Source organism: Rhamphochromis longiceps, linkage group LG5 (genome assembly GCF_057381845.1).
Source record: "Rhamphochromis longiceps isolate RC_006_pf linkage group LG5, R_longiceps_female_GT1.1, whole genome shotgun sequence".
NCBI lineage: Eukaryota > Metazoa > Chordata > Actinopteri > Cichliformes > Cichlidae > Rhamphochromis > Rhamphochromis longiceps.
This window is the reverse complement of record NC_140561.1, coordinates 9,049,379-9,074,127: the sequence shown is the minus strand read 5'-3', so window position 1 is coordinate 9,074,127 and position 24,749 is coordinate 9,049,379. Positions and strand designations below refer to the sequence as shown.

General features: G+C 39.2%; 1 protein-coding gene across 1 annotated transcript in view; it reads left to right on the top strand.

Moving 5' to 3' along the window:
• Window positions 1-17,302, top strand: part of cntn6 (contactin 6) — a 145,312-nt gene extending 128,010 nt beyond the window's left edge. The window contains exons 21-24 of the mRNA XM_085405652.1: window positions 6,932-7,112; window positions 10,834-10,946; window positions 12,321-12,489; window positions 16,058-17,302. Of these exons, the coding sequence (XP_085261778.1) occupies window positions 6,932-7,112; window positions 10,834-10,946; window positions 12,321-12,489; window positions 16,058-16,137 (543 nt within the window). The 3' untranslated portion in view covers window positions 16,138-17,302. The remainder of the gene's footprint in view (window positions 1-6,931; window positions 7,113-10,833; window positions 10,947-12,320; window positions 12,490-16,057) is intronic.
• Window positions 17,303-24,749: the final 7,447 nt, after the last annotated feature.

The window sequence follows — 24,749 nt, the reverse complement described above, 5'->3', positions numbered from 1 at the left end:
TTTTTGGTCAAATACACCTAAAACAATGTCTAGAATGTGAAATGTTGGTATAATCAGAATCAGAATCAGAATCAGAATACTTTATTGATCCCTGGGGGAAATTATTTTTTGTTACAGTGCTCCATTTTAAACCAACATTAAGACAAGACAGACAATACGCTAACTAAGAATAGTACAATATATACATATATATACATACATACATACATAAGTCACTCATAAATAAATAGTTGGAAAAGAAACATGTGTAGCTGTAGCAGTAACCAGTGTGTTAAGTGGATGCGTTGTACAGGGAGATGGCCACAGGCAGGAATGATTTCCTGTGTCGTTCAGTGGTGCTTTTCGGTAATCTCAGTCTCTCACTGAACGAGCTCCTGTGACTGACCAGCATGTCATGGAGTGGGTGGGAGGTGTTATCCAACATTGTCTTTATCTTGGACAGCATCCGCCTCTCCGACACCACCTTGAGGGAGTCCAGCTCCATCCCCACAACATTGCTGGCCTTACGGATCAGTTTATTAAGTCTGTTGGCATCTGCGACCCTCAGCCTGCTCCCCCAGCATGCAACAGCATAGAGGATCGCACTGGCCACAACAGACTCATAGAAAATCCTCAGCATTTTCTGGCAGATGTTGAAGGACCTCAGTCGCCTCAAAAAATAGAGACGACTCTGGCCCTTCCTGTAAAGTGCTGTGGTGTTTTTAGCCCAGTCCAGTTTATTGTCAATGTGTACTCCAAGGTATTTATAGTCCTCCACAATGTCAACACTGACCCCCTGGATTGAAACAGGGGTCAAGTGTTTCCTGGTCTTCCTGAAGTCCACGATCAGTTCCTTGGTCTTTGCCACGTTGAGCTGCAGATGATTCTGCTCACACCACGTGACAAAGGAGTCGACCACAGCCCGGTACTCTGTCTCATCATCCCTGCTGATGCATCCAACCACCGCAGAGTCATCAGAAAACTTCTGAAGATGGCAGGTCTCTGTGCAGTGGCTGAAGTCTGTGGTGTAGAGGGTGAAGAGGAAGGGGGAGAGGACAGTCCCCTGTGGTGCCCCTGTGTTGCTAATCACCTTGTCAGACACACACTGTGGGAGACGTACATATTGTGGTCTTCCTGTCAGTGCTACTTGAAGCCTGAAAACGATCGCCCATAAAAAAAAACAAAAAACGAGCAAACAGCAGTAGCAGACGTCCTGACTGGGTTCTACGTTAGCATAGATCCCTCCAGAGTTTTGTGCACACGGTTTAGGTAAAAATGAAAAAGGTTGAGGTTTTACATTTAGTTCAGTATTACCTGTTGCCTGTGTCCTTGTCTTTTGGGAAAATACTTTACACAAGTAATGGCTCAAAGAGGATTCCTTTTTTTTTTTTACTGTGCTGCAATTGTTTACTGGATTATTTGTGCCATTATTTAGTGTCAACTAATTTTTATTCGATCTCCGCACAGGATATGCTTGTGAAGATGGAATATGGGGGAGAGCAGAAGTGCGTTGAAGTTCCACAAAGGGATGAATGAAGGACATGCATATTGTATTGAAGAAATAAGTGATGAGAATGCTGTTATTTGCATTTACCATGTCAGACCTTTTGATAAACAAAATTCTAATGAAAGTGAGAACATGTACACTGTTACATCTTTCAGAAAATGTTTTGAAATTGTGGTGCACAGTTCAGAATAAATGTTTTTCAAAAACCATTGCATCTTTTTAGTAAATGTTTATTTCCAAAAGAAATTTCTAGAAGTTCAGAACAGTAAAATCCCCGCTTTTTAGAATGAATTAGAAGATAACTCTTACGTAGTTAAACTAAAATACTCTTTGAGAGTTAATATATAAACTCTTAACACCAAGTGTTAAATTATCAACTCCAGACAGATTTGGTGTTTAACACTAAATCAGAGTTAACGTACCAACTCTCCAAAAAGAGTTAAATTAACACTCTCTGGTGTGGACCGCACATCCTCCTCATATCCTGGGCAGCACGGTGGCACGGTGGTTAGCACTGTTGCCGCACAGCAAGAAGGTCCTGAGTTCAATTCCACCATCAGGCCAGGGTCTTTCTGTGTGGAGTTTGCATGTTCTCCCCGTGTTTGCGTGGGTTCTCTCCGGGTACTCCGGCTTCCTCCCACCGTCCAAAGACATGCAGCTTGTGGGGATAGGTTAATTGATTAATCTAAATTGTCACTAGGTGTGAATGTGCGAGTGAATGTGAGTGTGAATGGTTGTCTGTCCCTATGTGTTAGCCCTGCGACAGACTGGCGACCTGTCCAGGGTGTACCCCGCCTTTCGCCCTATGACAGCTGGGATAGGCTCCAGCGCCCCCCGCGACCCTGAAAAGGATAAGCGGAAGCGAATGGATGGATGGTGTGGACCCATATAGACACTTTAATAGTGTTGAAATCAAATCCGACAGTGTTAATTTGGACATGCTGGATTTGCTGTGTACACACCCCTGTGGAGCACCAGTGTTCAGTGTGATGGGGGATGAGGTGATGCTGCCCAGTCTGACCACTTGGCGTCTGTCAGACAGGAAGCTAAGGATCCAGCTGCAGAGGGAGCTGCTCAGTCCTAGATCCTGCAGTTTCCTGTCCAGCTTTGAGGGAACGATGGTATTGAATGCTGAGCTGTAATCTACAAACGGCATTCTCACATACGTGTCTCTCTTCTCCAGGTGTGACAGGGCAGTATGTAGTGTCAGGGCTATGGCATCATCAGTGGACCTGTTGTGGCGGTATGCGAACTGTAGAGGGTCCAGTGAGTCGGGTAGTGCAGAGCAGATGAAGTCCCTGACCAGCTTCTCGAAGCATTTGCTTACAATGGGGGTCAGGGCTACAGGTCGCCAGTCGTTCAATGAGGAGATGGTGGAGGATTTGGGTACAGGGACGACGGTGGCCATTTTGAAGCAGGCTGGGACTACAGACAGAGAGAGGGAAAGGTTGAAGATGTGCGTGAACACTCCAACCAGCTGAGCCGCGCATGACTTGAGGACGCGGCCGGGAATCCCGTCCGGACCAGTAGCTTTGCGTGCGTTCACCTTCCTGAAGCACTTCCGCACATCCTCCTCAGACACAGTGTGCGTACTGACGTCATCTGCGGTGCGCACACTGTCCGGTCTCGTGGTGTTCGCTGTGTCGAATCTAGCGTAGAATACGTTTAGATCCTCACACAGAGAGGCCGTGGTCTGCGGTGTGCTGGTTTTCTAAGAGCTTCATTCGAAACAACAACATTATACTGTAACAACTTTGCCTCTCTGCAAGCACCGGTTCTACTTTGGAAAACCGTCCAACTGTACATAGTTTATGCACATTTCTACTGTCACACAATAATTCCAGCATAAATTTTAAGTAGGTAGGACGGTTTGCAACTTTACCTATCAGAGTATGCTTCTGGCTCATATTCATAAAGATAGGACGGTTTGCCACTTAATTTTACCCGTCGAAGTATGCTTGAAGCTGTCTGTGAAGGTTCTCAGTCATCCAGGTCATTGTAGTCAAAGGAGCTTGCAAAGAAAAGCGTCTAGACTTCTTTAAGTTGCTTGAAGACGTTTCACCTCTCATCCAAGAAGCTTCTTCAGTTCTAAGGTCAAATGTGGGGTGTCCCAGATTTAAACCTAGTGGGAGTATCCCCCCAGACTCAGCAGTCCACCTGCATCTTAAGGATAAAGGACACTCTTTCGAGGATGCCAATGTTCACATTTTGGACAGAGAGGACAGATGGTTTGAAAGAGGAGTGAAAGAAGCCATCTATGTCCACTGTGAGCGACCATCTTTGAACAGAGGCGGTGGTTTACGACACCAAATGTCTGCCATCTATAATCCAGTTTTGAGTTCCCTCCCCAGACGCCTTAACGCCCACTCACATCCTGGGTCATCTGACCTCAGGAATTCACATGATTCCCCACACAGTTTCCACTTATTTCTGTTTTTAGTTCAGTTTTATGTAAAACATTAAACTTTGCAACAGTGATGAAGGATGAAAATAGTTTGAATCTTAAAACTCCTCTTACTTTTTCAATAAACAGGATAAAGACAGCCATTCGCACATTGCTTTGGGACTCTTGTATTGTGTCTTTCATTCTCTTTTAATATTTTAGTACTGCAATGTCTATAAGGCCAGGTTTCACAATGAACTCACCCGAAACCCTGGCTGATTGGGACCCACACCCAGTTTCACACCTTGGCTCAGGCGATTAGAGGGTCATCAGGGGGTCCTTTTGTCCCTCTGTGGGGGGATACTCCCACCAGGTTTAAATCTGGGACTCCCCACCATTTGACCTTAGAACTGAAGAAGCTTCTCGGATGAGAGGTGAAACGTCTTCAAGTAACTTAAAGAAGTCCAGACGCTTTTGTTTGCAAGCTCCTTTGACTATGCTTGTAGCTCATATTCACGAAGGTAGGACGGTTTGGTGCTTAATTTCATGTTGTGCTCATACGCAGAAACAACAGGTAGGATGTTGTGATAGGATGGATTTCCAGAAAACCCGGCACAGACAACATGCTAATGCTAAGCTAGCCGAGAACCCAGGGTAACGTTAAAATTGAGTGAATGCCGACCTCAGCCCAGCAGCCAGAACCTGAACGTAAGCAGGTAACAAACTGATGAGCAGTCAGGCTGAGCAGTTTGTGCTCGTTTTCTTTTTGCTTTGTGACGTCGGCTTTTTGTTCTACTAAGAGAGCCGTGGTGTAATACTAACAGAGAGATCATATGCGTGTCCTCATCAGGGTGTGTGGGACTGCAGCCATACTGTTTAATGGTAATTTTGAGACAGTGCCTTTCAGGTCATTTTACAGAGTAACATTAAAGTAATGTAACAATTATTTTAACAAATTACTTTCTTTAATTAAGTAACATACTGGATTACTTTTAAGAAAATATTTCTGTGTAATAATTACTTTTTTGGAGTAATCAAAGCACTGTTGGTGTGCATTCAAGCCAAAGAACATATATTTCCAGCAGAGGTAGCACAACTTCAGCCTCTCACACTGAAGTGTAGTGGTTGTGAGGCTCTTGGGATGTACTGCTCCTTCTGAAGCAGCTCGTGGTTGAGAGGAGGATGACGGTCGCTCAGCTTTAGATACTGGGATGTTTATTTGCTTCAAGTTGTGGTCAAGTGCAAGCAAAACCTTTGAAGACATATTTGTTTCTTGTTCAATGGGACACAGTCTGTCTCACAGACAAGTCAGCAGTCTGTAAGAGAGATGTATAGGGCAAAGATATATCCAAGCTCCCATCACCTTGACCTGGAAGAGATCTTGTAAATGTGTACCAGCATCAGCTTGACAGAAGGATCAGCACCTCCTATATGCTGACTGTAAGCATGAATAAGTAATGGGCATAGTACATTTCTTTGTGTCCAAATAGGCATGATCCCACAGGTCAAATTGCCCGGCGTTGCACCATAAAAAGTTTTACAGTTCATCTTTTATTTGTTAAAGAAAAACAAAACCCACAAATGACAAACCGCACACTTTTACAAAGCTTAAATATACTAATATACAGTTAGTAGAATTACCCATAATGGTAATATATCTGGATATTTTAAACCATAAATTCATCAGGAAGATTTTTGATGATGTAAATAATTATACAAGCAATCTACTTCTGCAACCAGCGGAGTCGACCCCCACAGGCCAATAGAAAGAATGCAGGCACTTCCATATTGGTTTCACTTTTCAGACCCTGAAGCTGCATTAATCTTAAACCTTTATAATATAAAGTATAGGCATTGTATTTTGGCACATTGTTAGATTTTTTTGTTTTTTTTGTTACTGCAAAATCAGTAGAATATTGTGAGGCCATCAATAGAAATGCATTGCATCAGTGTAGTGACACCCCCCACCCCACTCCCAAAAATTTGCTGTGTCACTACTAGTGCTCCAGTGGATGGATGGATGGATATTTCCACACGTATACAATGTGACACTTCTTATGAATTAACTTCATACTAAGATAAGGAAAGATGTACAGCGTCCTAATTTGTAGTTACAGCTCTTTCCTTTTCAAACAGCACCTGTCCTGCTTGGTTATCTAGTATTGGAATGTATAATATAATGTAAAATCAGCAGCACTTACTGTTCATGTTTACCACACACAACCACAATTTGTGTTGCAGGTATGACATATTTCACTGTCACTGTCTCTATTAGACAGCATAAGATTCAGCAAGACAGCTTAAGCCTTCTTCGATCCCTCTTTGAGTGAGTGTTTAGATTCTTTGCAGAGGTGCTATAAGAACTGTGAACTTCTTGTGCTCAGGTATTTCAGAGATTTTTCCCAAGTGTTTGAAAAGACTTCTATAATTAAAATTCAGTCGGAGAAAACACCCTAGATGCATCTGTTATCAGCAACTCCAGGCCCTATTGCTAATCTGCCTCTCCCAAGCAAGATCCTAAAAAAAAAAAAAACGTGTGTGCACTCAGTTAAATAAGTACCTACATTCAGACCATCTGTTTGACATTTCCCTGTCTGGTTTTCCTGTCTTGTGTTTGGGCCATAAACAGTCTCTCAGTGAATACAGATTCTGACAAGCTCTGGTACTGTTCACTCTCACTGCTGCTTGTGATATTGCTGATTGTCTGATACAGTATCATTTGGTAGTGTTGGACTGCTCGGAGACTTACAATAGCTAAGTCGATAAAGTGGAAGCACTAAAGTGATGCTCCTTTAAACCTGATATCTGTATCTTATCCATAGGTCTGTTCCTTTGTACTATATGTCAGCTGGTACTGCTTAAACATACATATGCACTTTGAATCTACAGCATATGCACTCTGAAATGACATTGTGCTGGATGTTTTACTTCATAATCATGATGTGACTATCTTAATGGCCAGTCAGGGTGGAAACAGGCTACCTTGACAGTTTAAAAGGAAAAAATGAAAAGGTAGACACTATGCTCAGAGGTCTGTGGTAACTCATGTCTCTTTGGTCCAGGTTCTCTTCTGGGAGGAAGGATTGGAGCAGAGTGAAGCAGACAGAGTGAGGGTTATCAACTGCACAGCTCTGCTCTCCGGCTTGAAGGGCAGCACACTTTATCTGATCTCAGTCAGAGCCCAGAACAGTGCTGGACTTGGACCCTGCAGCACACCTTTTAATATCACCACCAAGAAACCACGTGAGTCCACACACAAAACTGGGATCTATTTACTTTAACCGCTTTTTTCATGTTGACTCGAGGGTCTTTCTTTTTAAAAAAAAATACGTTTGAGTCTGTTTAATGGAGTTTAGACATGACATACTCGATATGTGCCCAATGATGATAATATTTACCTCAGTCTCAGCTGTTACTGTGTAATTACTCACACCAATAATATCACTATTATTATCCTTCTAATAGCAGGAATATTAAAACTGAGATCATATTAGGATAGTATTTCAACATGCTGTTAGGGGGCCATATTGAAATAAATATGTTTAAATATAAGCAAGTACTGTATTTATACTTAAACGTCATGCTTTTTACCTGTTCCATGAAACAAAAAAAAAATATTCTGATGAGTGCATCAGATTGATGTCAAATCACAAAGTTTTACAATCATTAATTGTAACATTTACCATCAGAGTTTGCAATATTGTATGGAAAAAATCTTAATAATCATTAAATACACAGTCAGATTTGTGAATATAAATTTAAGGGTTTGTGGTTCATCATAGAAAAACTTTTTCAATACTTTTTCAATACTTTTTAAGATTCAAAAAATATATTACCAACTTCATTGAGACCAGCTGGAGATCTTCCCAATATTATATTATGTCTGATATTTTATATCTGCTTTTTACCATAAGGGGCTTTTGAATACCTCTTTTATAAACCTAAACCCTACAATCAAAATGTATTTAAAGCATTGCATGAATGTAGATGCATTCCTTTCAAGAATTTAAACTTTTATTGTGATTTAAAGTAAATTAAATCACAATAAAAAGTGGTACTTGTTTACTCACTCATACCCATCCAGTCATATTCTCCCAAATAGTTGTGCAGCAAATCCATCTTTTCAGGAAGAAAGCCGTCTATACTGTCACATTTCTATGGTAACACCCCTACAGTTAATTACCAGACTACTGAAGCCTCCAGCTATTCCAGCTGTTTCTCACCTCAGGGTAACATTCACACATACACCTACATCACAGCTGCCTCTCTTACACTCTTTGATTTTCTTTTTCACAAGCACCAATTTACAAGTTACTTTTTTCTGATTATAAAGTCAAAAGTTTTGTACCTTTGTCTATTAAACTAAGCTAAAAACCCAAATGAAAGAATTAAGAATTTTGCTAAACTTGTTTCCTGTGTGATAGCTGAGTGAAAACAAAAGAGAGCCGTTAATAAATTAGAAATCACTATAGGCTGTAAGATTGGGTCGATTCTTTCAATAATACAATATCAATGTGTCCACAAGTCCTCCTGTTAGTGTAGTTCATTAAAAGATAACCTGATGAGCAGGCCCCTGTTCGGTGCAGGTTTCTATTCAAACATGTCTTTGAAGACAATAAAAGGCTCAGCTTCAAAGTATCTTCAGGTTCGAGCCTCTTAATTTCAAAAGCCTGTCCTTTCTTATTATCCCTTAAATATAGACAAACATGGAAAATGTTTATCAGTCGTAAAAACTTCATTTGATTATGGAACAACTGAAACTTTAATCTATTACATCCTCCACACTTTATAATGCACTTTTGTACCACACGGAAATTGTACATTTTCTCCATGACTGCTTTTATTAAAAGCACACTCAGAGTGGATCTTTCAGCTCCTTTACAGTCACACCTGTTTTAACTTCAAACATGTAACAGTTTGGACACATTGGGCTCTTGACTATCAGCATCTCTTCTATGTTCTTATACTGACTTTTCAGGGATTTGTAAGGCTGTTATCTCATGGCGTATATCAAAGGTGACGCAGGTGACAGAATGGCATCATGTGATGCCCCAGAATGAGACCATGTTGGTAAGAATAGTGTGGAGGACATACTGGTTAAACAAGTGTGTGCTGACAGGAAAGGTGAAAAGCTAACTCTTTGCTAAAAATTGCCTTGGTCAGAGGTGAGAAGTAACAAAGTAAGGTTACTGACAACTTTTTACTTTATCTTTGAACATATTTACACAAACATCTGTACTTTCTACTGCTTACATTTTCTAAAGAGCCTCCTTACTTTAGCTTTAACACATTTAAATAAGGTTCTTATTTCCCAGCTTTGTGCGCCTTCAAACATCGAATCAGTTTGAGCCTAAATAAAAAGAACAATGATACAAAAGATAATCCTGAGGGGAACAATGTTTTTTAATGTGGCAGGTAATTTCAAATGCAACGTTCCTATCAGCTCAACAAATAACAGCAAACACACAAACTGGTTGCATGCAGTCTGCCGCACAGTTTCTGCTAGCTAAAGGTACAGCAGCTATATTTCACAGGGAGAGAAAAGACTGTGCGGTGACTTTACTGAGAGATGAGGAAAGAAAGGAAGAAGAGAGGTTAGATTTAAAGGTAAGGACAACTCAGAGGCATTTGATAAACTGCAGATTTAAAGCTTACATTTAATGTCCTTGTTTGTTACATCAGATATTGGATCTGTATGGTGTGAAGTTTTTTTTAATTTATTTTGTTGTGAAACGTCTTGAAGAACAATGAGGTTAATACAAACTTTGTGTTATTTAGAGGTTGCATGAAAACAGGTTCGCTTTCTGTACCGTGGTGAATGTATAATAAAGCTGTGGTGTTCATGGCCACTGTTAGAAAAGTGTAAAAAGAGTGTACATTAATCAGAATTTAATCTGATAATGCCTATATTACTGCAGTGTATTCCACCTTTACACACACTTTCCACTGTCTAGTATAAAAACATTATATGCGGTATACTGTCAGTGTAGAGAACTGAAATCAGCCAACATAGCTGTGAAATACTGGGCTACATCCTGTTCAATTCAGCTGTGCAAATCCACAAAGACCAGTAAACCTCAGAGCAGCAGTAGCAGGTCAGCTGATCACAGCTGGTATACAAAGAAAATCTACTGGAGCTCTCAATAGAAACTAGTTCTTCTTCTTCTTCTCCCCATGCTGAGCCACTACAACTGATATTAGAGTTCCTCTACCTGCCAAATCCCACTTTAACCTCTGACTACATCAATGTTTCTGTTTAGGTGTGAAGGCAACTCGCCACTTCAATTTTTTTTTTTTTTTTTTGGCTGTGGGTCCTTAGATTTATTTCACTATGCTTAGGTGACAGTCAAAATACAGCAGCCACAGGTTTAGGGTTAAACACAACAAATATGATATATGACATATAAATGAGGTGAGCAAAATATTAAAAAAATAAATAAAATGAAACCAAAATAAACCCAATAAAATAAAATAACTGTAAATCTAAGTAACAATAGTAACTATTAACATAATAGATAGGAAAAAGAAATATTTCAAAACTCACAATGCAAAGCCGAACATAGGAAACAAATGAAATTGTACTTTGCACTCTGCACCATTTCTGCCTTCATAAATCAGTAGTTATCACAAATTATGATCCACCTACATTGCATGTAAGATTCTGAAAAGAGCCAATCTGCATAATCAGTATCCTTATACAGATTGCCATCTATATTAGGACACAGGACTGCACATGAGACTGCAAATGATTTCCTACACTGTGTTTATTTCTAATCAAGTAGTTTGATTTCCTGTGGATAGTCAAAGGTCATGCACCTTCATTTTTCTCTGGTTTGCTCTTGAAGGTTGACGACTATATGATGTAAAATGCATAATGGGCTACGTGCAGACTAGCTTAGAGAATACGATCACTGACACGCATTCATTTGTAAATCTTCTGTCTTTGTAATTACATGTCTTGCAGCACCAAGTCACCCTCCAGGGAGTATTGAATGGAAACTGACCAACTCTAAGATCTTTCTAAATTGGGAACATGTCAAAGCGATGGAGAATGAGTCCGAGGTGACAGGATACAAGGTGAGTTTGTCAGAATAACAGCAGAAAGTCCAGAACTGCGGAAACAAATAGAGCCTCAGCAGCTGTCATCTCAATAAATGGCTTTCTCATTGCAGTGGAAAGATAGACCTCAGCACTCCAGTGTTACATTATGGATTGGCCCTGTCTGGCCTTTCAAAATTAAAAGATCTGTTCCAGGTGATAAAATGAAAGGCGTCATGCCACAAAAGGAATGAAGTTTTTCTAAGCAGTAAAACGATGAATCATATTTGATCCACTTTGCATACTTTGTGTGGAAAAGCACACTGTTTGTGATTTATATATATACATACAAGACACACACAAAGGTAGTCCAACTCCTCTACCTCTAGGATAGTACATCATTATGTGCTATTGCTAGTTTTCTTGGCACAGTCTCAAGGAGACAGGCAGTTAGAGCAGGGCCATAGAAGGTCCTTAACCCATCACTATCATTGGTATCTCCTCCTTTTACAAGGGTGGCCTACACAATGACCTCCAAACAATCAGAAACTTTATGAAAGTGGGTTGAGGGCCTGATATCCTCCAGTGGGTCCTCTGCTTACCGTCCTCATGATGATGAGCTCTCTCAGACCTATGCAGCCTTATTGTTGCAAAACGTATTGAGGGCATTGGTTACAGAAGAATTCTAAGCTACTGCAGGTTGCAGTGAGCACTGTCGGGGTATTAATGTGGAAGTAGAAAGAACATCATTTCACCATATAGCAGTCATGACCAGATGCTGCTCGCCTGATTTCAGACAGAGGAGTTTGCATGTGTGGATTGGCTGGGTTATCATAGTCATCCAATGAGCTTGTCATGTCAGTAGCACCTTTGGAAACATTTTTACTTAGAAAACTGGTGACTTGTTCAATACTTATTTTACCCGCCGCACATACATAGTACATAGTCTTTAGCCAGCTCTTTTGCAGACACGACTCGAGTAAAGATTTCACAAAGACAATACTGTCAATATTTCTTGCATATTTTTCTTTTTTTAACTAAATTTGCAGTTTGGCTCTCTACACTGTGTTTCTTTCGGAGGACTAAATAAAACTTTCTGCTGCGTTTTAATGATGGTGAAGCTACACAAGTAAATGTGCAAAAATGACGTCTGAGGTGCTGTTCTCAAGTCCCTGAATCATCGAGCCAAATCATCCCTGTCATGCCGTGTGGCATTTTGAATTCATTACCTCCTAGAGATAGGATTGTATAACCAAGATGAAGCAACAGTATCGTGCGGCACTCTTGGATTTGAATGTGTTTTTTTACACACTAGTTTGATACGTTGAATGAAGTTACAAATTTTTCTGTTGATGAGTAAAAAAAGTTTAATATCTCACTGTTATGACTAAAGAATTGCATTTTGTCCTCCAGGTTGTGTATCGCCAGAACTGGCATGAGAGGACAACTGTACTGGAAACCAATAAGACCAGTTTGGAACTGCAAATCCCCTCTGGAGAGGACTACCTCATTGAGATCAAAGCTCTGACCGAAGGGGGCGATGGCACCAGCAGCGGTCCCATCCGCATACCAAAGATGTCCAGTAAGTTCCATACACTCCACAGCATGCAAATGATTGGAGCTGGAATTAGGCAGAGAAGCAGTGGGATGGGTGCACCGTGTGTAACTAATCCCCTGTGTGACTGATGTTGTTTATCAGCTTTACTGTAGCTTGAACAAGGCTTTCAGAATACACATATAAATTGTAAGTAGACTGTGCCATGCAACCAAGAGGAAGAGACACAAAATGTACACAGATATCTCACCCAAGAACGTTGGGCTTTTTAGCTCTTGGGGCTTTTTTTGTTTTGTTTTTTCAGAGCTACTTACCGTAGCTCAACATTTTGGCAAATATACTGACAATGATGAGTAGTTGATGGTGTGATAGATCTCCATTGATAGGGTAAACAGCACTTTATTTGTGATATTAAACATCTCATTAAGTCTAAAAACTGTTGGCAGCTGTGGTGTGATCACATTGTTAAACAATTCAACTTTATCTGCCAGTTTCTGGAGCGCTGGAGCTGATGTACAATCACAATGTATTATGTAGTCTCAATGAAAATATCAACTAGCAGACTCTGGCACGATTAAGACCCCGGAATGTAATCAGGTAAAGCTGACGTACTGCTTTGATTTCCTGCTTCAGACAGAATAAAGAGTTTAAAAGGCTGAAGCTTAGATCTGTTTAATGGTCAAAATAAATGTGTTAGTGATTATAATCATGTAATCTGTTTTGTTCTAACTAATTTTGCAATTTGGAATATTATCTGCAATTAGCAAAGACATGTAGATCAAACCTCATATCCTCTTTCAGTTTCACATTTCTGTCTTTAGAGTGAGTGGAAACATAAATGTAAGACAAACTGTAGAAAGAGCTATAAAAGCCATCTTTTAAAACACAGCTGTCTCTTAATCAATGCCAACAAGAGAAAATATGAAGCATGTTTTCATCTTTTTCAGATGAATCATGAAAACATAAAGCACAGTCGCTGTTTAGGTGTAGCTGATGGGTCACGTCAGTTCAAGATCTGATCATTGGGCTAAGCATTGGCGTTACCTGGGAAACAGACGAGGAGAAATGTAAACAAGCTGACTTTGCCAGAAATAATTATGACTTTATTTAACCTTTTGTTTATTATATAGTTCAGCAAATGTACACACACACACACACACTCACACACACACACACACACACACACATATATATGTTGACCTTTTTACATTTGTAAATGTCTGATTCAACTAAATTGGTGTTCTTTAAATAAAAATCAAATGTTTTCCATGTAAATCTAAAGAGATGGGATAAGGGGGGGAAAACTAAATGTGTTATGAGAGTAGGTAAGCTAGGCAGGTAGAATGAAAATCTGAAATTAAACATCTTGTCTGTCGGGAGTATCTGCAGCTTCTGATCTTCAGTTGTCAGTCACTCTGACTCGTGCCTCTGCTTCTTTCTGTGTAAATCATCAGCAGGAAACCTAATTAAACAACTATTCTGTTATGACAATTTCTCAACTAAAGCAGACTTTGTCTTTGTAAATTTTCCTAAAAACAAAGCGACTCAAAATAAAATTCAAGGTTACAATAGCTCTAAAAACACCCATTGGCATATTTAACATTATATGGATATGGTTTCATGGAATTTAATACGATAAGTGCAAAAACTCTAAATGAAGAGTACAGTTTAAAAGAGGTACAGCAGTGCATAAGTGCAAAGGAAGCTACGAGATAGCCTGTGCCAGGAAAGCTATAGCCATTTAAATTCTAAAGTGAAGAGGTGCTTCATTCATTTTTTTCCCCAGAGAAGCTGGAGAAACACAATATCAGAGTGTTATCTGTGCAGCGTCTACAGAGCTGGAGTCAAACGTTATTTAGCTTAGATCAGCCCAGTGAATACGAGAAATAAAACCAGGTAGCCTTACTGTACAAAGATCAAAAATCCAACCAGTCCCTCTAAAGGTAATGATACACATATTTCATCTCACTCTCAAAAATAAAGCAAATTATTATCGTTACTTTAAAACAGTTAACAAATTATTTTTTTGGCTGAGAAAGATCCTCTTAAGTTATCCTCTTGAGAGGTGTAAAGGAAGGCAACTGAACTTCCTGGTTCATTCCAAGGAGAAAACACCAAACACTGGTTGAACAACACAGCATATGCAGTGAGGAGTGCTCAGACGTAGGAGAAACCAAACAGCCACTCCACAAACACTTGGTACAGCATAGGAGAGCCACCTGAGCAGCATAAGATCCAGCTGTACACCTGCATTTAAAGGAGAAAGAATACTCTTTTGAGGATGCCAGTGTTCACACTGGTGTGGATGTGAACACTAGCAAAGAAGACAGATGGTTTGAGAGAAGTAAAGCAGGTCATCTATGCCCACTATGAATGTCCACTGTTGAACAGAGGTGTTGGTTTATGACACTAGCGATCAGCCACCTATCTTGAGATCCCTTCACAGGTGTTTCAACCTCCATTCATACTTTGCTTCTGGTACCCTCAATAACTCACATAATGATGGGGTGGGGCAAAGTCTCGCTAAGGTTTCACCTGTCGCCCCAGTGACAGGAATGATCCGTGGCTTTTTTTTTTCTTGGCTCATTTAATGACTCATATGATCAATCCCCCTTGAAGTGGACCCTCAGGTCCACTTCAAGGGGGACAGCCCCAGTAGGGGTTTATTACCTTGGACTCTCCACCAGTTGTTCTATAACTCAAAAAGCCTCTTGGATGAGGGGCAAAATGAGGGCCTCTGAATATATAAGGAGAAATGCCATTCACAATCACTTTTAAGTGCTTTTAAGAATGCCTCTCTGTTATATTCTGGACTTCAGCAAATTTTCACCACTCAGATTTCTACATGCATGCACTTTACAACTGCTTTGATGTTTTGCAAAACCTTTGCACCAATTAGACTTTCCAGTATTCTCAGTTTGTCTTAACTTTACTCTCTGCAAATACCTCTCAAAGCTATGTAAGGAAACTATAATTTATTGATCAGTTTCTGATGTACAAATTGCAAAAAAAACCAATGCAGTATTTTGCCCCAAATCCTTATCTAGCGAACCTCTCAGCTGTGAAAAGGAAACCTGGGCTAAGTGCAGCCACACACACCTAGGGGTGCAACCTGGCCAGTCAACCAGTGAAATTTGCCCCCGTAGTGATGCTGGCGACTGCTGACTGTGATCGATCAGCAGTTTCATGTAAACGTAGCAGAGCTTTTATAATAAGCTTAATCATTTAGATTACACACAACTGTCTATTTTCATTGTTACTAAACCTCAGTCATTCAAAGAACAGACACAGTTTGACATCTTTAAGTCGAAAGATTAAGAGAGATAAACAACATCAGCTTTTTGCATGTTAATATAGATGTTCTGAAATTTTAGGAAACAAAAAACGGCACTTTGAATGATCAGGACACGTTAGAAACACTGTGAACCAAACAACGAATGTGTTACGAAGCTAAACATACATCATAATGTAAGCACTTCTCCTCTACTCAGTGCTGTCATTTTTCCATGTCTAAACTCCAAAACTCAAAAAAGACACAGAAGTTATGTCTTGAATCTCTTTGCTAACATTATACTTTGTGTTCCTTTCTTTATAGGTCTCAACTCAAAAGGATTTGTGTTTCCAGTTTCAATTCATTTTCCCGCCCTCGTGATATTTTCTATGTTCATTTTGTAGCTTCTAATGCCTTTATAATCAGCTCTAGACAAAAGAATGAAAACAGTGTAAGATGGTCTTTTATCTTATTCCATCAGATTTATGGAATAAGCAGCGGAAGTAGAAGTTTTCCAAAGCTGAATGATGAAACCATTCTGACAGGTTGTCAAATGCCCCACAGAATCTGTGGCCGGACCGCTACTCACAGGCAACAGCACAATTACAAAACATTTTCATCTGGCAATTTTCAGGACCACTGCAACCCTCCAGGATGCATGCATTTGATAAACATGGGAAGATGAGTTTCTTATCGTGCACTGAGAATTGAACAGCGCAGGTCCGTGTCCCAGTTTCCCCATTCGACTCTACATTTCCACTTTTTTTTGCCCTAGCTTCTAAGAACAGATAAAAGGCACGAGTGTCACCTTTTTAACATGCAGCTTTAAAACAGTCATTCACATTCCTTTATTTACTTTGTTAAGTGTTGTTTTAAAGCATGCACAAATATAGTAGTGCTATAGGTTTATCCAAAAAGTCAGCTACTGGTACACGGTGTCGGTGTCCACGTCAGTAAGTCAAAGTAACAAGCAACAATGATACAAGTCATTGGTATGTGTGTTTCATTGATCAGCATTTTCAGTGTATCTCCAAATAAAAATGCCTATGCATTTAAATAACTGATGGTAAGGAAATTTAAAGAAAGTACATCAAAATTAACACCAATAGTAACCTTTTTTTTAATAAGATAAGATAAGATAAGATAAGATAAGATAACCTTTATTAGTCCCACACGTGGGAAATTTGTTTTGTCACAGCAGGAAGTGGACAGTGCAAAAGTTATGAGGCAAAAATTAGAATACAATAAGAATAAATACAGTACACAACTGTACAGAATAGAATAAAATAAAATACTATATACAGTAGAATAAAATAAAATAAATATACAATAAGATAAAAATAGAATACAAATACAAATACTATATACAACTGAGTAAAAATACAACGATGACAGAAAGGATTATTGCACTTAGTATATAATATACTATTCTATACTGTTATATATTCTTTCAGATTCTTCAGTTAGAATTTCTCCTGCTTGTTTGCTTTAATGGTGCAGGTGTCTCCTCTTTCTGCATGAACCACCCCAAGGTAAACATGTGCACAGCAAACAGCAAACAAGATCTTTTGATTTAGATTCTGATTTACTGATATTGAATTTGACAGTTATTTGGCATGTGCATTTATTTTGTGGGATGGGCAAAAAATGTTTCTACACACATAAGTGAACGATGCCCAGCGTCCTTTTTTCCCCCACTCAGCTGCTGAGTGCATTACCCACAATGCACTTTGAACACCGAACATTCTCTGAGTGATTCTTGTGGGTTATGCTGTCGTAGCCTTGAGTTGCTAGGCGCACGCAGACGAGAGGCAGGCTCCAGAGATCGAGTAGACTCAATTCTTTCTAGCTCAATACCCAGCTTCACTTGAAACTGTTTATAAGATTTAGTACAGCTCGCTCTGGAGCCACAAAAGGCTTTGTGCACCTGTTTTCACATATGTAAAAAAAAAAAAAAAAAAAAAAAAAAAAAAAAAAATATATATATATATATATATATATATATATATATATATATATATATATATATAGATATATATATATATATATAGATATATATATATATATATATATATAGATATATATATATATATAGATATATATGTTCTTGAAATCTACCAGTTTGGATTCTCTAATAAAAGTCATAAAAATCTAGCAGTTTTTTTCGTTTTGTTTTTATTCCCCTGCTTTGGGAAATTAATCACTACACCTGGGCACGTTTGATAAATGTAACAGCTCACTTTTAGAACAACTGCATTTCATCCACTGGCTGTGTTCTAGTTCAAGTTAGGCTTGCTATTGTGCAACAGCGCCTCAGCGGCATTGTTTGCTTACACACCTGAGTGGAACAGAGTCATTGTTACTGTTAATAATTACCAGCTGGGCCTTTTCCCACTATGACAAATGAAAGCGTCCACTGTGAGAAACGCTGCTCTGTAAGCAGAAGCTCTGCCTGACTGTTAGACACACACACAGACATAATTACATTACACCAGATAATGGCTAATGTGACCCAAAAAGGGGGTATTTAGCAGAAAAGAGAGGCCAGTTATTTGCTCATCTGTACAGCAGTTGGACTGTTGAAGATAATTCCTGTTGCACTCTGTACCGGTCATTGCTTTTAATCGTGTTGGTTTTTGGGGGGGTTGTAACTGTACAGATTCTTCAGTTAAACATGTGTCCTACTGCTGCCTCCCCGGTCCATGTTTCAGCTTGAACTGACCATAAATGTTTCCTGTGTTGATGTTAAGCGACAAAATGCACATGATTCTTTTTAAATATATGTAAAGAAATACTTGGATTTGCTGCTTAAAGAGGTTGTGTAGTGGAAAAAAAGTTAACCAGTTAACCTGGTGTGTAGGTTGTAAGATCTGCTTTGCCTTATTAAATTAATGCTCTTTAAACTTATTGTGAACCCGTCTAAAACACGTTGATTGTAATTATTTTGTAAAAGGGCAGACGTATTGAAGATACAATGTAGAATGTCATTTATTAGATTTGTAAAGTTTTATTTGTGTCAAACGCATTTCATGAAATGTATTTTGCACTTGATGTGATTGTATGTAGAGTTTATTAAAAAGGAAGAGCGGTCACATAAACATCTATTATACATCCCAAATTGAAATGATAAACACTGACAAAAAGAACATTTGACATAATTGCATTACATCAGGACTAGAGCTTTTTTAAATACAGATAAAAAAAAGTAATTTGAAAAAAACATTTCTATTGAATACCTGGGAGAAATATTTCCATTTTGATCATACTAAATAGCTGAAAATAGTAGAAAATTGAGTTTGTTTGTCATGTTTTAAGTTTCACTTTTATTTACTATTACACATGTTTTAATGTCTTTCATAGACTCCTAAATTATGTATGATATATGGCTAGCTTGTGTGTGGTGTGCTGTAAAGTTTAGGTAAGAGTGTAAAATGGTGCATCTCCCATGTTTTTTTGTGAACACTATTCTTTTTATTTAGGATTATTCACTATATAACATCACATTTTGTTCTCTATGTATTCACTATTTTTCTGGGTATAATTTTAAATAAGTGCATCTTACATGAGACTCCCTTTATTTATTCTCACTATTGTGGCTGGAATATCCCATTATGATGTCCCAAATTGATATTTAAGAAACAAAATCCCTGCTCTTAAATTTATGATCGTACTTTGTCTTTAACCGAATCTACGATTTCTTCATTCAGCAATGTAATACCATTGTATTAATATATTATTATCTCTGTGAGATGACAAAAAGGCTCAATAAAAGTTTCACATTGAAACCCTTTAATCATCTGAAGTGTTTTCTCTCTTGTTTGAGTCATGCACCTTACTAAGTGACTTTTTTTTTATTCTTTACAAAACTGGTCTCAGGAGATTCTGGCTGTACTACAGAGAGTAAAGTGGAGAATCACAGCAATTAAGTAAGTTTAGTGCAAGCTGCTTATGCTGTAGGGCTGCAGAGAATTAAAGGTAAAGAGATGTAGCTAGAGTGTTCCCTTGGGACCAAGGGAAAATTACCTAAAGACTCTCGAGAGATTTTCATGCTATACCTCCATCAGATGACTAGAACTTTCTTTCCACTGCACAGTGGGATGAAAGGTTTATGAAACAGGCACAAAAAAATTATATGAGGTTTGATGTTTTTTTGCTTGTTGTCTTCTTTTTTGCAGATTCCTTTTGGTTCATTAATGGCTCAGTCACTCTAGAGTAAAACACCAATGATGGGCCTCCTTGAGACTAGCAAAAACTGATGATTGTGTTCAACTTTTTTTGCATTCTGCAACGGATTGGAAGTAGTTTCAGTGGCCATCTTCTCCAAAGCAATTGCAGGTCACCTGATGAGAGGCAACCTGTCTGCAAACAATGGCTGAGTCAGATTGGCAAAGGTCTGCAGATAGCTGTTATCTGACTTGTAAGTGCAGAGAGTTGGCGAACATGCTGCAATCTTGCTGTCAAAAATTACTTGACTGAACTGGTAGTTTGATTATATTTTTATATAAAAGCAAGGTTACAAAGCATCTATGTCATTCTGCAGTTACATTGTCAATACAGTTACAGTTACAAGTAGTTGCTGCAGTAACTACTTTACTATTTGTGAAAGAATTTTTGATTTTTTCTTTCAAACCTATGAGACTCTGGCTGGATTGGGAACATAAATAATTCATGTGAATTTCTGTTTATGTAGACTGCAATAGATTTGCAACAGACAGCAAAAAATCTCTTGTTTAAAGGTAGTAAATAAGAGTAATAGTAAGGTTAACTTTAGGGATAGATTGAGGTGCTCTCTCATTTTTCAGATGCTCGAAATAGAGTCACTGGACCTCCACGTCAACAAGAGTAATCCGTGATAGTTTGGATACCTGACCGTGACACCACCTAGATGAGCTATTTCAGGCATGTCTAACTGACCCCGGGGCAGACCCAGGCACGATCATGTCTTGGGAACCACTCACCCCAAGAAGACCTGGAGGAAGTGGCAAGGGATGTCTGGATGTCTCAGACTGTTAAACTGTCATCCAGACCCAGACAACAAAACGAATCGGTGGAATTAATTAATTAATGTATTTATTTATTTATTTTGCTTAAGCATCACCAAAAACTTATCTCAGAGCCCTTCAAATAAACCACCAGCAGAACCAGGGAGTGCGGCCATCTGCCTCGAAATATTTGGGTAAAGAGAGTGCAGAAAGAGAAAATGGCAAAAAGAAACAACACAACACTTGGTCCTTATTATTGGACAATGCAGTCTGCTGTACATCTTGAAGCTAATAAAATTAGTCAGTTATCACAGATATCCAATTAAAAAGACAAGCTTGTATTGCATTACTTGCATTACTATATGCTGCAGTTCTTTATCTTCTTAGTGGCGATGTTTGCTATTGAGTTATAAAATATTTTTTTTCTACAGAAGAATAACAGAAGTATAATGGTGCTGTGGTGTCTGATTTAGTGACATATAATTTATGTATAATAATTTTGAATGAACACCTTGTTACACAATAATAAATGTCCTCCTGAGCAGCCTGTCCAACAACAGTTGTTAAATTGTTATAAACGTATAACAGTGCCGTCACTGTTTAGAAACTGTATATTGCATCGTGTGGCTGGTCAAATAGTTGTTAAACTGCGTATTCTGGTTATAACAACAGATGTTAAACTACAGTTTTACACTTTACAAACTGTAATAACGTTATGTGGAATAATCGGTTTTACCACCTGACAGTGATGTAGTATCAAAACTCTCGAGAAAAATGCAACAATACTGTCTGGAAAGACAATAGATGTGCAGATGGGTCTATTCTGCAGAGACATCCAGGTCTATCGTGTGCTCAGTAAGCCAGCATGTCAATATTACTCCAATAATACTTACAAGCACAAAGTGATCTGAAAGGCCAAGTGGGAAATCAGATTTTTGACCTGGTCAAACTGCAAGACAACCAAGCAATTTTTCGGCCAGTCCAGATGTCCAGTTGCCAGATCAGTGATCATTTAATGAGGCGGTTAAACAGTTGTATCATGCAGAAATGCAGCCAACTGTAAAATTACCCAGGGCAGTTATTTCAGGGTTAAATCAAAGAAAAACCAAACAATGTCTAACCAGAATAAACATGCCCTGTAACTATGATACAGGAGCTGGAACACTGTAGTCTATATAAAATGCCCTCTCCAGTCGCTATTTTGTTCTATTAAAACCAGCCCATCAAAGAAAACAGCATGTTACCAAACAAAGAGCACTTATTTCATAGTACTGCATGTCTCAGTTTTGACTGGTGTTCAGAGAGGCAGACTTTTCAGTTAAAGTTATGTGTTTACACTCATAAACCTGATATCAGCCATATAGATACCAGTTGAACCAATTAAATGTATGATGGATTCTGCAGGTTATCCCTTAATCATTAGTCTCAGGAGATAAAATCAGCACCGATATGACTTTCCTCAAAGCTTTCTGATCTTGGCTCATAATCTCTGTGCTGCTGTGACATTGATTTAGTGTAAATATGTCTACTGACAGGGGCTGCATTTTCAAGGCCTAAAAGAGAAGCTTTTCATTTGGAAATTCAGAGGAGGAAACTAAAAAATTATGCTCCAAATGCACTGAGGAGTAAGACAAAAATGAGATAAACTGAGCGGGTGCACATTTAACTACCTTTTTTGACACATAATTAACAATTAAGGTATGATAAGGTATGATAAGCCATGCATGTTGACAGTTTCAGCAACTCCACAGACTATTTCAAAACTGTTTCTACTTTGCAAAACTGCTGCACAATCTCCTTTGACTTTAAGCCGCCTGTTCTGCTGGTGCAAAATTCTGCCTTAAATATGTAAAGCAAGTGGAAGAACCAGAGCTTGACTCACAGCTTGTGGTTAATCCTTTATTCATGGAAATCTCCTGAGAATGGCAGCGTTCGAAGAGTGGCTTCTTTACCTTTGCTAGGCTGTGCACATTGTGCTGCTTTGAATCCACCACCTCTCATTATTAGCAACATCTCACGCCTCCTACGGGACAATCCGAAGAAACTGCTTGGGTCAACTGATAAGCACCGGGTGATCTGTCATGAGCTAAACCCAGAGAACTTATTTTATCATACATATGGTTTCAATCCCAACACACACATGCTGCCAAGGAAAAAAGTCAAATGCAGAGGGGATTGGTGTTGGAAAGTAGGTAGGAGGCTCTGTTTTCTACATCCAGTTTGAAAATATGATTTGTTGTTCATATTGAAAGTGAGTTGGGGGTGTGGAGGAGCTGACAATATTTTCTGGTATTGTCGAGGTGTAGGCTGCGAGATATGTCAGAAAAGTGACAGTGTGTGGACCTGAGCTGCGCTCTAAAGTAGGGATAAAGTGGTGTGATGGACAGAAGATTGGCTGGGAATTAAAAAGACCATGAGCCCTCTCCAAGCACCATGGGACAGCTGACAGGCAGCCAGTAGAGCTCTCTTCCAGGTTCACAGGGAAAAGGCTCTGTGTGGAAGACCACTGCTGAATGCTGACAAACACCACACTCATCACTTTTATTCATCGGGGGTCTTTGAATGCCAAAGTTTCTTCACAGAACTTCACTGTTACATTGTTATTTTGCTGTGGCTTTTGTTAGGAGCACCATGGAAAGAAGACATTTCCAGGGATTGTTACACTGTTACAAAGTCTTATGAAGTGTTAATTTTGGTACCTCTGTCCATAATTTATTATAGCAATGGACCCAGGGGTGTTTAATTTGTCAGGGAGTAAATGTGTTCTGATGGTTTTAGGATTTCTATTGGAATCCATTTACAGGTGTTAAAGAGCAGGCTTATGATGAATATTATTTCACAAATTATAGCAAGGTCTGATCTCTGCTGTTAACCTTCTGCTCAAAACCTTTATTGAAGCCCACTCTCCTGTGTGCCAGTATCAAATGCAGGAACTGTGTTACTTCCAAATAAGAAGAGAATATCGGACCGGTGAATTAATCATTTTTAACTACCGCACCCAAAAATGTAATTTAATTTTAATTGGCAGATATGTATTGTAGTCACTGTTTCAATTATTAAGAATAAACACTGTGAAAATGTTGAAGTGTATGCAGGGAAGCTGATGTCCCCAACAGAACTTTGAAGAATATACAGTGGGGCAAAAAAGTATTTAGTCAGCCACCGATTGTGCAAGTTCCCCCACCTAAAATGATGACAGAGGTCAGTAATTTGCACCAGAGGTACACTTCAACTGTGAGAGACAGAATGTGAAAAAAAAATCCATGAATCCACATGGTAGGATTTGTAAAGAATTTATTCGTAAATCAGGGTGGAAAATAAGTATTTGGTCAATAACAAAAATACAACTCAATACTTTGTAACATAACCTTTGTTGGCAATAACAGAGGTCAAACGTTTACTATAGGTCTTTACCAGGTTTGCACACACAGTAGCTGGTATTTTGGCCCATTCCTCCATGCAGATCTTCTCGAGAGCAGTGATGTTTTGGGGCTGTCGCCGAGCAACACGGACTTTCAACTCCCGCCACAGATTTCCTGTGGGGTTGAGGTCTGGAGACTGGCTAGGCCACTCCAGGACTTTCAAATGCTTCTTACGGAGCCACTCCTTTGTTGCCCGGGCGGTGTGTTTTGGATCATTGTCATGTTGGAAGACCCAGCCTCGTTTCATCTTCAAAGTTCTCACTGATGGAAGGAGGTTTTGGCTCAAAATCTCACGATACATGGCCCCATTCATTCTGTCCTTAACACGGATCAGTCGTCCTGTCCCCTTGGCAGAAAAACAGCCCCATAGCATGATGTTTCCACCCCCATGCTTCACAGTAGGTATGGTGTTCTTGGGATGCAACTCAGTATTCTTCGTCCTCCAAACACGACGAGTTGAGTTTATACCAAAAAGTTCTACTTTGGTTTCATCTGACCACATGACATTCTCCCAATCCTCTGCTGTATCATCCATGTGCTCTCTGGCAAACTTCAGACGGGCCTGGACATGCACTGGCTTCAGCAGCGGAACACGTCTGGCACTGCGGGATT